Raw genomic sequence first — 15,931 nt, forward strand, 5'->3', positions numbered from 1 at the left:
GCCGAGGGCCGTGCCGGCCCCGGAGACCGCTAGAGGAAGGGCTCTTTGCCGCAGCTACCGCTCCTCGCCGCCCCCCGCGGGAGCAGGCCAGGACGCTGTACCCGCCTGCAGGAGGGCTTCTCAGCGCCCGGCCCCCCTGCTTGTGCGAGAAACGGCGACGAAGCGGCCGGAGCCAACTTCGGTCTCGGCGGCCAGCAGCACGTTGTAACGCCCGCTCGAGGTGTGCGTGGGAGCGGGAGGAGACCCACCACCAGGCCTGGTACCAACTGCCCCGGGCCCCATGCCCACGGAGCTGCAGGGGAGCTCCGCTTCACCCAGCCTGTCAGAGAGTCGGTGTGAGACTCCCGCGGGTGCCACAGCTCCTCTCAAACGCTTCAGCTACCTTACCAACAACCTCCTTAACTCATTGCCAGCCCTGTTTTGAACTACTGCCCTTCGTAAGGGCCACTATAGCCCTGAAGCTAAGGAAGGAGTTGGGCACACCCAATCTTGGAACGTCTTACATCAACTGAGACAAGAGCAAACACTGACAGAACGGTGCCGCCACTATCACTGACAAACCCCAAGTGCTAGTCTGCATATACATAAGGTTATGTATGCACAGACAGTAGGATATGCCCATTGACACAGATTCCCTATGATAAGCACAAGGTTGGCAGCTATTACCTCCATCCAGTGATTACCAGATACCTTGCAGTCCAGTTCTGCAGGAGGAGGAAGGAAAGAACTGTAACCCAAAGCAGCCCAGAATAAGGGCCAGTTAACTGGGAAGGGGGAGGAAGGGAGGGAGACACATTGTTTATTTATATAGTTCAAGAAAAACACACACACTCTGAACAAGCCATTTTTCTTCCACCTAGAAGAATTCAGTGTTATGGAGAGAGACTGCAAGGCCAGCAAATTCTGCCTCAAGTCCCAAGACAAAGTAGTCTTCTGGGCTACCTGTTGAGGATGACGGAGAATGCATCAGCGTAATGCTGTGTGCTGCCTAGGAAACATCTGTAAACCTGGTAAGCTTGTGTTACTGCTTTTGCTGCTCTTAAAATTACAGCTAGGAAAAAAAACACAAACAGGATTACACATTCATGATGGAATTCTCACTTTGTTTATTCCCACTGATTATTGAAGAAAACACCAAATACATCAGCTATATATATTTTTACTATGAGGCATCGTAAGACTTCATATAGTACCAAGTTAACTTCTAGTCACCTTACATACCACTGCATGCATTAGGGCTGGGGAACATTCCCAGAAAATAATTAAAATCCCAACAGGAAAAACAAGAAAATAAAGGGAAAAAAAAGGAAGAAAATAAAGTATCAGTCTATAATCTCCATTACTAAGACTGATCAACACTAACTGGTATAAGAACAAGTAAAAATGTAGTTGTTTTGTAGGCTTAAGTCAGATAAGAAACGCTATTACATCTGTCTTTGTTTTATGATTCAAGTCAGGTTACATAGGCTGACAATACAGATGCAAACTCCTCTCTGGCCCCGTAAAGGCAGATAGAAGACCTAATGATTAACAAATCAAGAAGAGTGTTACATAATTAGCAATAGTCAATTTGACTATGTATAAAATAGTCTTGCCTTTTCAAGCTTGCAATTCTGTAATACATTTGCCCTAAACTCCTACAAGGTATTCAAATACAGTAGCAGCAATACATTCCATGCTGATGCCATATAATATGTCCAAGTTAGTAGTTTACTACTTAAAACTAGTTAAGTTTTAAGTTAACCAACAGAATCCCTGTCCCAAATACAGCTAGTAATACAATCTTGACAGGACCTCCCCTCACATCCAAAATAGTCATTACCTTTCACAATGATTTAAGAGGAGCTATAAAATCAGAGCCGAGAGGTTTGCATACAAAAAAGAGCAAATTGACTCTATAGGAGTGGTAGAAATGCATCTATTAATCAGACCAGTCTTCTGGGTAATGGCAAGTTGAACAAAATACAGAACACTGCAACCAATAGTACTACAACATATCTAGGAACAAAGAACATGGGTCACGTGCAACAGCAGAATGGTCACATTAGCATATGGCCATATTGAAAGATTTTAGAAGTAAGGACATGGAAACAGCTCAGCATAAGCTTCAGCTTCAGGACACTTAACACAGAGATAAGGAGATACAGATAGTAGTTGAAAATGGTATTCTTTAGGAGTACTTCAGGACACAGCTAGCTTTCTCATTCCAGTATCTACACATACATAAGATACGAAGAACTAGAAACAGATCAGAAGAAAGATCTAGCAGACCAATATGCAGTTCTGAGTGGGCAAATACCTACATCAGTTCAAAATTTCAATCTCTTAACCAGGAGAAGGCTGGTTAACCAAGAAGAGGTGCAGTATGCCTTCACTAAATTAGCAGCAGAGGTACACCCACAATGCTGTTCTGTATTGGCATTTCCTTTACTTTGTAAATAAAGGCAAGGTCCATCCTGGCAAAAGCCTATGTCTACAACCATAACCTCCACATTGTGTCACATGCAATGACAACATTCCTTTGTTTTAGACTCAGTTATGAGGAATGGGATAACTGCACAATTCTTATAACAGTAATCTAGTTAATGTGCATAGTGATGTTCTTAGATGAAGAAAAAGAAATGGAATGCTTTCTGCTATTGCTGTCTTTGGGCAACATAAAGCTCTTGGGAGCTCCTGACAACTGTGAACAGTCATCTGCATTGCTGTACCACTCATAAAGGCCATTACACTAAGAGCTAAGCACATAAAATAAGAACTGCAAGCACTCACACACCTGCTTACCCAACTGGAGAAATGGATACATAGAAAAACTATTCTGGAGAACTTCCAAGGAGTTCTCCAGAATATGCAACTGCACTCTAATCAAAGACACAGAGAACAAAGACAGAGGCAATTGTATAAGAACAATCTCTACACAGACACACATCCTTGTGGTTTTAAAAGCCACAAAACCAGTTCTCACAGCCAGTTTCAGTTGGACAAACTCTATAGGGAAGACATTAGCAGATACATTATTTAGTAAAAGAAAAGCACACCACTTTTAAAACAGAAAATTTGGCAGCAGAGCTAGTGCAGAGGAGGCAGAAAATAATCTTTTATATACATCAAGAATTTCCACACGTTTATAAAATCTCTGCATACCTCGCCAAACCTGTAACAGATGCTTAGCCAGTAAACGAGGATTAATTTCTGGATAAAGAGAAACATCCACAAAGGAGATACAAATTTGTTCAGAACTGGCAAGGGAGGGCTCTTGTCTAAAAGAAACCACACTTCAGCATGCATGACAGTGTAACGTTGTGTGTTCCTGACATGGGAAAACATGGAAACCTTAGGATTTGCTCTGGATCTCTTAAATCATTTCAGTAGGACATTTGGGGCTGAATAAAAGGAGAAAGCCAGAATGAGGCTGGGGAAGGTGGTCACTAATCCACAGCCAGGGCATGTTGAACATTGATTTGTCACAGGGAGAACAGCTAGGAGGAATCTGTGGACAAGATAGAGTGGCTGAAGAAAGGACAGATCACATGCTGCTTATCATAGGTCAAGAGGGAGAAAGCTGCCTTTGCACCTCAGGCTGTGCTTCTAGGCTTCACTGTGCACATCATTTCCAGACCAAAATCTGCAAGCCAGTTAGTTCTCAATGACATTGCTCAATATCCAGAATTTTTTCAGCACTGTGACTGTGGCTTCAGTTCATCTTGTCAAACAGTAGTCAGCAGAGCAGCACAATGATCACACCTGAGCACCTGCCAAAAGACTAAGAGGTATTAGTAACGCAAAGCAGTATAAAGGGATGTGCATTTTAATCTAGAGTTATTTGTGCACTGTGCTACAAACTCAGGTCTCCTCTTCCATGAGCTAACAGCAGCAACTAAGGAAACATCAGCCTGCAACACATAAGCACCTAAAGACCTTACATTTATTTCAGTCCATAACCCTGAATGATAAGCAATAGTGTGTCCAATAAGTTGACCCAGTGCTAGGAGATTCCTTTCCCTTCTCCCTAGGCAAGTTAAGTGAAGATTAGTTTCTTTAAAAGCTCAAAAGAATATTTTAAAGTCTAGATGCCTCAAACATTTCCACCTGGTGTAAAAATGACCTGTAATGTTTAACAATGCTCCAAAGGAAGCAACTGGCCAAGCAGATTTCAGGTTCTCCATTATCGGAGGTTTTTGACAGCAGCCAACAGAGACATGAATAATGGTTTAAAAATTCCACTTCAAGACTGGAAGGGGTCTTCCAAAGGCACGTACCCCATTTCCTTTTCCCATTTGTTCCAGTTATTGCAGAGCTTGAATATAACATCCTTGTCCAATTTTAAACTTGAAATCCTACAGAAAATCAGTTAGTTATGTCTGGCTTGCGTGTTACATTCATTCTTCTATAGTCACATAGAAGTGTAGTATTTCAATAGCACCAGCAATAATGACTTTGCATTCTATAACTATGTGCCAAGATGCAACTTCAGCACTGGAATTTAAGACATTTCTGCCTTTCATGTTTCTCGCTAGTCTTAGGTGTTCCAATGATATATTTTTAAGCACAAAATATTGGAGCAGTTAGCTGTGCAACTAAGCACATGGGCAGTCTTTTTTTGGCCTGATTTATATGTTCCGAAAAGCCTGCGTCAACACGTTTGCTGACTAGTGGGGAGTCATAATACATTGTTTTGTTTAACCAGTATTAAAAGTTTTTTATACTTTCATCTACTCAGTAGGGGTGGGAAATAGACTTTTAGGTGCTTTTTTCCACCCACCCCCCTTCAAATATACATTTGAAAAGAAAGACATAAACATACAGTCTGAGATCTAAGCGCTGTAAGAATAATCTTACAATAATTATGGCACTTAAGTGCCATAAGACTAATGCTCTGCTAATACAATTCTTCTAGTCTCCTGATATATATGAAACAAACTGGTCTCATACTGAAGTTTCAGCACTGTTTAAGTCTTCTTAATTGTGCAATGCCAGTACTAATTCACTGCCATGGCCAAATCGGATCTATGGTTATTTATAAAGTGCCTGCTGCTACACACAGATGCTGTAGATTACATACTCAAGCAATTTATGCCAGCAGCTTGTATTAGCAAAATGTTCATTTGAGCATTCCAAGATGCTCTACAGACATAATTACTCAAGCTGCATTAAAAAAATAATTTAAAAAAATAATACATATTACTTAATGAGACCATGTGCAACGACTACACAAAAGCAATGGTTTTACTTCCAAGTCTTTCAACCTCAACAAAGGAAATAGCAAAAAAAAAAAAAAAAAAAGTTACGTTATTTCCTCCAAGAACTGGCCAGTTTTTAGATATTAAATAGTTAGTGATGTTTGCACAGAGTATGTCTGTGTAAAGGATATTAAAACATGGAAGCATCAGAACTCTGACCGTCTTTCGCAAAACTACAAGAAACAAGCTAAGAAGGCTTGTTCATTTTGAAATATCCAGACTTTTCTAACAACAATCACAGCCTAAGGGCTACTACAGTTATTAGAAAAAAAACTAATAGCTTCATCGCCTCAGGTATTATCAAATCAAAGGACATAGCCTTTTATAAAAGGCTAGTATTGTTTTCTAAGACTTTCCAGCGACTCCAAAGAACCAGCATTAATTTTCATTGACAGCCACCATCTTCAAACCAAGCCGTGAGAAATTTAGTAAGATGAAACATTTTGCCTTTACGTCAGAACTTTCTGCTCCTTGGGGGTTAAACAGAAACCTGTGATTTATAGTCTGATAGTTTTTTACTAAATCCCAAAGCAAAAGAGAATATGCATTCTTTAAGGGATCTGACTGCCACACCACCTTCCCCACAGGTTTTTCTAGTATCATAGCCTATTCAGTTAAACACCGTAAGTGTTTTAATCCACTTTTTTGGGGCGGGGGGGAAGGGAGGGAGGGAGCGAGCTCAAAATGAGATCTTACAGGATTTAATCTTCACTACACATCCTGTGCTAGTGCCATGGACTTGCTTTAAACATCAGTAATGTACACTTTTTGCAATTACATCCAAAGAAAGAATATGCACTTTGTACGTTCATAAGAAGCTATGAAAACATCTCTCTAGGTTACAAACCTAGACAAGCAGTTATTCACTCCGATCCTTTGGCTCTCGGTATTTCCACTGGATATAGTCAAAGATGTCTTTTTCACATTCTACTGGTAGGGCCTCCCCAGCAACTCCTGCAAGCAAATTACAGATTCTATTATGAAAGGTGGGAGGTCTGTACAATCCTGAAATACCAAATGCATTGCAAGATTAAGACAAAACTGCTGTAAGTAAAACAGACTTAAAAAAACAAAACACCCACACACAGACCTTTTCATACAGTGTTTAGGTACTGATCTCGTTAGTGTCAAAGGAAATAAGGTAATGCATTAACTTTGGGGCCATGTGGTTATGCAGTTAAATACACACACACACACACACGCGCGAATATAAATATAAATATAAATATATATAGTCAGCCCCCCTCCAAAACAAAACAACTGAAGGACATGACATATCTTATTAAAAGAGTGGGAAAACCACGTATGTGCTGTGCATGACACTGAAAAAACAATCTTTAGGTCAGTAAGACTTTAAGTAGATTAGGTGGCCTGAAGAGGTAACTTTGTGCCACAGTGCATATGTGCCACATATTCCTGCTATAATTGTGTTCAATACCAGAAAAGACACTGTGAAAAATTTCATGAACTACGGTATTTATCAGAAGTATTTCCAGTACACTGAGAAACCAATTTAAGGAGAAGATCACACAAAGCAGGTAACTAGAAAGAATACTCTGTGCAAAGGCCCAGACTGACCAGTGACACCCAAGGGACGGATTGTATACTCGTTGATCGTGAAGCCCATTTCCAGAGCATGAGTTCTCATGTTCTTATTGAATATATCACTTCCTGTGAAATACAGTACACCACAGTAATACTGATCTTTGGGGATAAGCCTAGAATAAAAGTGGAAGAAAAGTACAGATTTAGAACAAATATATAACAAAAATGTTACAAGCCATTTGGAATTCAGCCATTCAGACACTGTTCTAGGTTTAGTTCCTATTTACGTGCACACATTCTGCTACTCTGTACATTTGATTTTCCCACAAGCCAGATGCAAGAATGAAATGAACTGCATATCGAAGAAAGGTTCAGCACATCTACCCTGACCCAGAAATTACTGGTATTCAGCCACTACGTGGTTATGGTGCTTGCAGTCCTGCCAACAATTAATGTCAAAGCAGTATGATAAAGTAGGTCACAATTCTGAAACTGGATACAAAGTCATGATCTAAAATACAGCATTCTTACTAATAACCTGTTGTAGATACTGACAGTTGTACAGTGGCTTCCATACTGCAGAGGAATTAGAAACCTAGTAAAGTGACACGTTCTGAACGTGGAAGTAGAGATTTGAATGCAAAACTTGATGCAAATGCCTGCTATGTAGGCATAAGTAGCTAAAGTAGGGTTTGGGGCAGGGGGCGGGGTTGGGTGGGTTTTTTTGGTGTGTGTACCGGATATCAATTCTCCTGTGTGGATAGGCTGTTCCATCTTCTTTATTTGGCAGCTGACAGACACCCTGTGAGGAAATAAGGAAAGCAAGAAATTCAAAATGAAATTAAACAGATGTGAGATCAATCTTCACCTCCCTACCCCCAAACAACATCTAAACATCCTCAGTCATCCTGGAGAGCAAAGTTAAATTCCCACTGATCCGATTAAATATTTTACTAGAACAGCTGGATGTCATAGTACCATGAATCACTATTTTACACTGCTAAGAGGACCATAGTTCAATGTAGCATATAACTGCTTCTTAAGTTTATATTACAGCAGGAAGGATCACAGGACTTCTCATTTCCCATTCCTCTGCCGTAATTATTATCAGGCTCTTCAGTATGCACAAACATCAGCAGGTTAAGGAAAATGCAGATGAAGCTCAAGCTAATAGAAATTAAGAAAGTTTTTTCCTGAGAAATCCTCTGCCACTTTTCATTTCAAACTGTTTTGCAATCTTCATGAAATTCACGTATCAGCCTTTTCTTTTTTCCCCTAGTCTATGATCACCTTAAATGACAATGCAGTAGGGGGGAGGGACATGAGCCATAAGGAATGATGAGAAACGTTTACATACTAAACCGTTTCACTAATTGCAGCTTCATGCTGAGACATCAAGTTTCACTCCCTCTCAGAATGCAACACATACTAAACTGAAGACAAAATTCTCAGAGTTCTTTGAGCTCTTATTTTAAGCAAAACCAAACCAACAAACAAAAAAATAAAATAATCAAGTGCTCCAACAGCCCCTTTCATCTTGGGAAAGCAAATATCTTTAACTGTAGTATTATATATTTAAGTATTTATGCCTTCCAAAAGATTAGCTGAATATAACAGTTATCTTGATTCTTGAATAGAAATTCATAAGTCATGGACCTTTGGTGAACTCTCCTGCAGGACCACTCCTCTGAGCTTCCAAGGAATTCCATAAAGCCACTATGAGTGACTGACAGGAACTAACCAGTCCTCATTTCCACTCAGTATTGCTTACCGTTCTACACTTCTCTGTTAGAATTAACTTTTAACCAGCCTGTAAGATCAGGATACCTGGGGCCAGTAAAGAAAATTAAGTGAAGCAAGATAACACCCAATCCACATGTTTAAGGGGTGGGGGGGGTAGGGGGGGTGGAGTTTTGCTGTGAGCGAGGGACCTAACAAAATGAATGTTCCTGTAATTCATTACTTTCTTTAGGCATCCCACATATTCCCTATTATATCCTGAATCTAGCAGCTTATCCATTAATCTGCTCTGCAACAAAATTGACAAAAAAGGAGACAAAAGTATATTATGTATTAGACAAAACAAGGTAAACGTAGGCCCAAAATCAAAGATAGTGTTTCCAAGATCTTGAGGACAGAGTTACAAAAGTGGTCATTGGTGCAGCTGAAGTGAGGTTGTGCTAAGGTTCTGGGGAAACATCAAGCAAAACAGAGACACAATGGGTATTGTGTGATGAATGTTGTGTCAGTGGGGTTCAGAAGTACATAAATACCTGTAGATTTTCTAATACTGAAATCTTACCATGAGAGATTCACTAAGAGTTAACTGCAGAAAGTTTTTAGGGGGAGAAGGGGGGGAATTTAAAAAAAAAAAAAAAAAAAAAATCACAACTCCAGCACTCCAAACAACGTATCTTGTATACATCCTAGCTTCTGTCAGAAAAGGTAATCCTCCCCCAACATCTCTCACCACCAAAAAAGCCTTACCATGAATTTGGTGTCACCTTTAGACAGCATATCTGTGACAAAGTGGACTTTTTCCAGTTGTTCTACAACTTGACGCAGAAGTTTTGGCTAGGAACAGTGACAACACAGAACAAGAAATTATTTCACAAATAACAAGAATATCTTACCCATTTACCAGACAATTGCCCACGTAAGTACAGGACATCACTATAATTATATGTATTATTGTACATGAAATTTGACCCAGAGGGGAAAAAAAAGTAACAATAATACTGAGAACAAGCTAATAAAATTACACTTGTGCAACGTAAAAAAAATTTCAACCGAAATCCCCATGTCAGATTGCTTTCGTTAGAAGTGACAAAACTCATTTCTTGGTTTGAGTTTGCAACTGTTAAGCAATGAATCTATAGAAGCCACACAAGAAATACAAACTGTCATTAAGACTTCTCCAGAGTTAGTCCCAAAAGATTACAAGAGCAGCAGGACATTTGCTTCTTGTCCAAAAGATTATGGCTACATAAAGAGATATTTACTCTACCTTTAATCCCTGCTTTATCCAGCTAGCTGTTACAGTTCTACGATGTAAAAGCACATGAATTTGAGGGGGCAGGGGAGTATGTGTGAAGGGAAGCAGAGGGACAGAAGGATAAGAGTAAATATACTTAATAGTTCTGCAAGAGGAACACAACATAATACATGGACCTGAGAAGTGATTATAACTCCTCAAAATAAACATGGTGATCCAAGAGAAGAGTTTACTATTACAGTAACAAAAAGATGCAAGAAGCTGCAATACAAGTCTGAGACTACATACCTTATGAATTTAAACATACCCTTGTGGAAGTAATGCACAGTACTGATCCACAGTAGCAGAGAAACACACCTGTTTGGATGATTCAGATGTGAAACTCGGATGGGTTAGGAGAACATCCATATCACCGCTTGACTCTGCACCTAGGCAAGTAAGAAGCAAAGAAAAATCCCTCTGTGTATGACAAGGTATACTAGCATTGGTGAACATCCATCTAACCTCTTCCTACAAACATGTTTTTCTGGTAGAAAATAGTCAGTCACTATTCAAGATATTTGCAAAAAAACGATCTTAAAGTAAGAGAACCTTGTTCTTCCATCAAAAAGTTTATATCCCTACATATCTCAGAAAATACCCAAGAATTTCTTGCTGTACTCTATCGCGATGAAGCACAAATGTTGTTAACGTAAAAACAAAGCAAACAATTCACATTACAACATACTACTCTATGGGGGCAGGGTGGAGAAGCAAGGATTTATGCGAGTGTTTCACCACTGAACTAACCAGTCAAGGAAAAGCTAACAGGGAAAATCCAGGTTCCAGCATAAGCTGTCTCTCTAGAAGAACAACATATGTAGTCATGAGTCTTGCTTATTAGCCCAAAATAAACAAACATAACAAGATCACAGAGTACCAACCTCGTCTGAAACTGCCACAGACTGTAGCAATATAGTTTGGGTCCACCTTCTTTACCTCTTTCAGCACAATTTCCTATGTAAAAAGGAAAGATGCGTGTTTAGAGGTGTCGGTCATTCATTGGTCATCAGTGCCTCACATCCTCGACAAAGATATTCTTACCTGCATTTGCAGCATCTCTTCCCTCGGGATTCTTTTCTCAAAATCTTCAAAATATCTGCATATATAAAAATAAAAGTGTCTCAAAGAGTGGCAAGGGTAGTATCTTAAAGTTTTAGTCAATTAAATGCGTATCAGAGGAAAGAATACAACTTATATTACTGTCACATCACAAAAAACTCCCCATTCTCACCAAACATCTTAGAAAACATCTTGCCAAGCGATAGTAAAAACTCACAACTGCAAGTTTGACAATGCTTAGAAGATGGTTTCATTGCATATTATTTCCACTGTATACGAAGAGCTGCTATGAGGTGGAAGTAATACTACCGTATAACCAATTGGTTTATATTTACATAGCCCTCTGAAAATACAAAAGGTTCCTGACAAAACTCAGTCCACCAGCAAGCAGGAGGAACAGGTCCCTCACCCATGGTCAGAGGTGATCTATGATGGTAAGAGCTAAATGGAAGCTCACAAGTCAAATACAGCTCCTGATATTTTTGCATGCAGCTGTAAAAAACAGACTGCCGGCATGCTGCTTGACTGTGGAGAAAAAGAGGCCAGGTGAAACAATGACGCACCTGACCAGCAGGCACATTCTTCACCCCTCCAGCGCCAGAACCATTGACAGCAGGCACTGGCAGCCATACTGCAGCCTCAGAGTCACATGTTCCCCGACGCTCATTACCCAACCATCCCAATCCCAAGCACTGCAGACAGAGCTTCTGGATATGGGACTCCCCCCGCCCCCCCCCCCCCTCTGCAGTGGAACTAGGGACAAAAAGACCACCACAGAGCGCTGAGCGCTTATTCTGAAACAACATCTGAGCACAACGCTGGAAGCAGACCCCAGACCCATGTGTGAACTAACCACAGAGCACTGAAACCATTCTTTCAGCTCAGCACTTACCGGAGGTTCTGAAACAACATCTGAGCACAACGCTGGAAGCAGACCCAAGGGCAATGTGTGAACTAGCAACATGGATAGGTCAGGTAAGTTTTCTTATACTCACTTAACAGTGAAAGGTTTTCCCTTGAACGCTCACACGTATAAAGGCAGGGATGCACACTGGGTATGGGGCTCAGATGAGCAGTGGGAAGGCAACAATCATTGTGTAACCCTTCTCACTCACTAGCAAGCAGTTTGTCCAGATGACATGTTCTACATCTCTGCCACTGATGTGGAAACGCTAGAGCTGGCCCCACACAGAACCAATTCATAGGGCTTTATTTGGCTCACTTGCAGCTTCCTGCAAACACAGCTATAGTTCTTCCAGAACTAGCACACTGGAACAGACACTCAGCAAGCAGCATTCAAGCTGGTAAGTATTGAGGGACAGACACACATTCTGCATGGCATTCTCAAGTTCAGACATGCAAACGTCTTACCTTGCTCACAGCACATAACAAAAAGTAGCCTGGGCCACTTTTATGCAGATTCCCAAGAAACACCATTGCAACCTTGCTAAAGCGATTCTCCGTGAGCTAACTGAAAAAAGTAATTTGAAATTCATTTCCTTCTGGACAGAGACTAAGCCTACTGGATTTCAACCCCAGTGAAACAAAAGCTTTGAATAACTGCTGAAAAGCATGTAGAGCACACAGAAAGAACAGAACCTTACTTGGCCTGTGTAACCTTACATTACATCCTGGTGTCTGAAGGAGTCATTAGAAAAGCCCAGCACTTGCACCCAAGAAAGCTTACTTCAACCCAATTCGCTGGTGATGGGTCAGCTTGCGCTCATTTTTTCTTAGATCTAGAAGAATTAAGAAAAACAAAAAAAAAGTTACTTAAGGAATAAAAATCCAATGCGAAGATGACGCACACAAAGAATACGTAACAAGAAAACAGCGACCTCAAACACAAAGGAAGAGATTTTAAACTGACTACTCAACAGCTGATAGGATGAGTACAATTGCACACTTGCCGATAAAGACTTCAATAGACCATTCACCTCAAAGCCAAAATCCTTGTTATTTTCCATATAATCTGTAAGTACTTTGGATATGTGTGTAACGCCTTTAGCCTGTGCACTAACTTTAGCATCTTATACACTTTCCTCAAAGCCTAGGGCATATCTGCTATCACAGTACCACTGTGGAACAGGCAGCTTGACAGAAAAAAACATTATTGGAGTGTGAACTGAGGACCCAAAGTTACACTTACCTTCTAAAGTCTTAATTCCTTCCTCGACAAACTTCCTAGCAGCAGCAGGACTGCAAAGAGACAAGGCAATCTGCCATCAGGAACAGCAAGAATCTTACAACACTGAAAAGGACATTAGAATTCACTATAACTGCCTAGGTTCTTCAAGGCCAAGACTGAAGTCGCTTCTGATGCTTACCCTCTTTTCAGCATACATATTTTCAGTTTGTACTTTCAGTCAGCAGAGATGGCTATCCAAGGCTTGGCCTGCACGTTTTTTAGCACTGGTATAACTATATAGCGATGTATAATTGTAAAAAATAAACAAACAAAATCTAACCAAATAGACAATATTGCTTTAGACAACAATACTGAATGCACGATAAGAACTACTTTAACCACAATCAGTCTCTGAGCCAGCTTAAGGCAACAGTAACACAAAAGTGTCTTTAGACTAGCACTTCAAAAAACACAACAAGGCTCCCGCTCCAGTCCTGCTGGAGAGTTTGCCTTAAGCACAACACTTAAGTGAATGGCTGAACCTTTTTCCTCTTTAAGGGTTTGTTATTAGATTAATCTGCGTGACTCTGCGGGGAAAGAACAACGTTTCAACTGTGAGACAGGCATTCAAGTAATGTTATACCCAGACACCTATCTAATATATCAAAACACTGAGAACCACCAGCCTGGAAGCATAGTCTGTTCCTGGGGAACTACTCTCCAGCTACTCTGGAATCCCATGGTTACAGCTCCACCACCCTTAAAGACTTTGAATCCACTTTCTCAATAAAACTCTTACATTACAATAGAATTGTCAGATCTTGACCTGCCATTTACTTCCTTCCTTACCCTTCCCTGCATCTCTTGCCGGATTCCAGACCAAGAGAGGCAACTTCCACTGTCCTGAGACAGGACAGCACCCAAGCTTCTCCTGCATCCCATCCCAGTTTCTCAAAGGCATTCTCAAACCCCAGTATTTCCTCAGATTTTGAGCACATTTTCTCTCAGCATTACTTGAGAACGATCACATTCCCTACCCTCAACCTCAAGGGTTTCAAACTTTGCACAAGAGCCCTGATGGTTTTTTGGGGATTGTTTGTTTTTGTTTTGTTGCCTGTTTCAGGGCTCTAATTCTCCTTTTACAAACACATGACAGAGCACCATTGTCTCTGGACCCAACTTCCCACCAAAGTCCCAAAGGGACTTCTCACTTCCACTCTTCTCAGTCTTTCATGGTTCCATTCCTGAGCAGCTCCTCTCTCCTCCTCCTCTCAGCTTGTACGCAGGAGCTTCCCCCTTCTGCTCCTCTACCACAAAGTCTGTAACTGAAGATTCTACACCCTTTCTTCTCAGTCAATCGTGTCATCACAACTATGGTGTCTCAGTGTGGGCACAGCAGCATCAGCTCAAACTCATTCTCTTCATTATTTGCAATCACCCAAATTCTATTCGTAACTCCACCAAATAAACAGAAGGAGGAAAAAAAATCAAACCCAAAAAAGAAACAAACAAAAAAACTTTACCCAATGCCAGTAACTCGTGTCAGGAGATTGATAGATGCACTTGTATCATCTTGTCGAATCTTCAAAAACAAAACAACACAAACCAAACCCTTCTTTACTCCATTTGCAATAAACAAAGAAATCTTGAGAAGATAGAACAGCTTAGTCAGACTCTGCTTTGGAGGCTCACTATAAATCAATGCAAAACAGTACCAAGGGTAGTACTGTGTATCACAATAACGCCCCACGTACCAAGCCTGAAAACTGCATAACTACCCGTACTAAGGTGAACAGCATGGTTAAACCACAAAACTCCACAGCCTTCCAGTCACAATTCCACTTCTCACAGAAGACATTCACGTGCTGATTATATAACTTAAAATATTTTCATAAATAGACAGTTTTGAGGCTTTAGCTGAGCTTCTCGTTCCCTGCTTTCTACTCACCATAGACTCCATGTCCACCATTCTTAAGCTTGACATCAGTCTCTCCAGGGACAACAGAAATTGCACAAAGCAAGCAGGCTCCTTTGCAAGTTACAAAGAAAAGCAACTATTGAGAAATAGAGCACAAGGGAAAGAAACCCACCTTTTCCAATTTGCGTAGTTTTCCAGTGGATAAGAACTCATCTATCTTCTCAGCTATTTTAGCACCTACTCCATCCTAAATATTGGGGGGGGGGGAGGAGACAAGTTAACTTCAAGATCACTTAAAGCCATTATATCTAGGAAAAAAAAGGAAAGCTTCCCAGAATTCAGAGTCCAGAAAGAACAATGACACCACTGAGACCATGACAAAATATTGGACCATAAGGAAGCACGAGAATTCAAGGGTACAACACAAGCAGCACGAACACTGCAATTCAAGGGCTATATTAAAAGTTCCCCCAAAGCAGTGATTTTGAACAAGGCTTGATTATTACTGCTCAAGTTCCCCGAGTTTAGTGAGGCAGTAACAGAGCAAAGGGGAAACCTGCCACAACAGAATCCTTTTACAGGCAGAGAGTCAATTGGAGTCCCCAGTTCCAGCTACGGAACCCCCGCTAGCAGCCACACAGCACCCCCGTCCCCGAGCCCTGACTCGGCCACCCGAGAGAGGGGCTGGCACAGGCGGGGTCAGCCCCCACCCTCCCCGGGAGCCCCCGGCACCGCGCTCCCGCTCCGGCTGCCCCAAGGGCCTCCCGCCGGCGACCTGGGCGCGAGCACCTACCAGCTTCTTGGCTTCGGCCCCGCTCCGTATCTTGCTAGGATACCGGGAAATAACCGAGGCCGCCTTCCTGCAGAACAGTGCCGGTCAGCGCCCGAACGCGGGAGGCGATGCTAGCCCGGCCGGCGCGGCGGCGGGCTGGGCCCCGGGACGGGGGCGCCGGCGGGGAAGCGGGAGGCGGTACCTGTATGCGTTGTACTTGTGAATAGCCCGG

The 15,931-nt window shown here is 41.5% G+C and overlaps 1 protein-coding gene across 1 annotated transcript in view; it reads right to left on the bottom strand.

The window, feature by feature from the left end:
- Positions 1–1,079: 1,079 nt before the first annotated feature.
- POLB (DNA polymerase beta) overlaps positions 1,080–15,931 on the bottom strand; it is a 15,166-nt gene continuing 314 nt past the window's right edge. Inside the window, exons 2-14 of the mRNA XM_009281971.2 lie at positions 15,721–15,787; positions 15,100–15,174; positions 14,533–14,591; positions 13,031–13,080; positions 12,569–12,620; positions 10,864–10,918; positions 10,704–10,776; positions 10,138–10,208; positions 9,273–9,359; positions 7,523–7,587; positions 6,819–6,958; positions 6,088–6,194; positions 1,080–3,752 (exon numbers count right to left, since the gene is read on the bottom strand). Of these exons, the coding sequence (XP_009280246.1) occupies positions 6,100–6,194; positions 6,819–6,958; positions 7,523–7,587; positions 9,273–9,359; positions 10,138–10,208; positions 10,704–10,776; positions 10,864–10,918; positions 12,569–12,620; positions 13,031–13,080; positions 14,533–14,591; positions 15,100–15,174; positions 15,721–15,787 (889 nt within the window). The 3' untranslated portion in view covers positions 1,080–3,752; positions 6,088–6,099. The remainder of the gene's footprint in view (positions 3,753–6,087; positions 6,195–6,818; positions 6,959–7,522; positions 7,588–9,272; positions 9,360–10,137; positions 10,209–10,703; positions 10,777–10,863; positions 10,919–12,568; positions 12,621–13,030; positions 13,081–14,532; positions 14,592–15,099; positions 15,175–15,720; positions 15,788–15,931) is intronic.

The sequence above is a fragment of the Aptenodytes forsteri genome, unplaced genomic scaffold (genome assembly GCF_000699145.1).
Source record: "Aptenodytes forsteri isolate BGI_AS27 unplaced genomic scaffold, ASM69914v1 Scaffold298, whole genome shotgun sequence".
NCBI lineage: Eukaryota > Metazoa > Chordata > Aves > Sphenisciformes > Spheniscidae > Aptenodytes > Aptenodytes forsteri.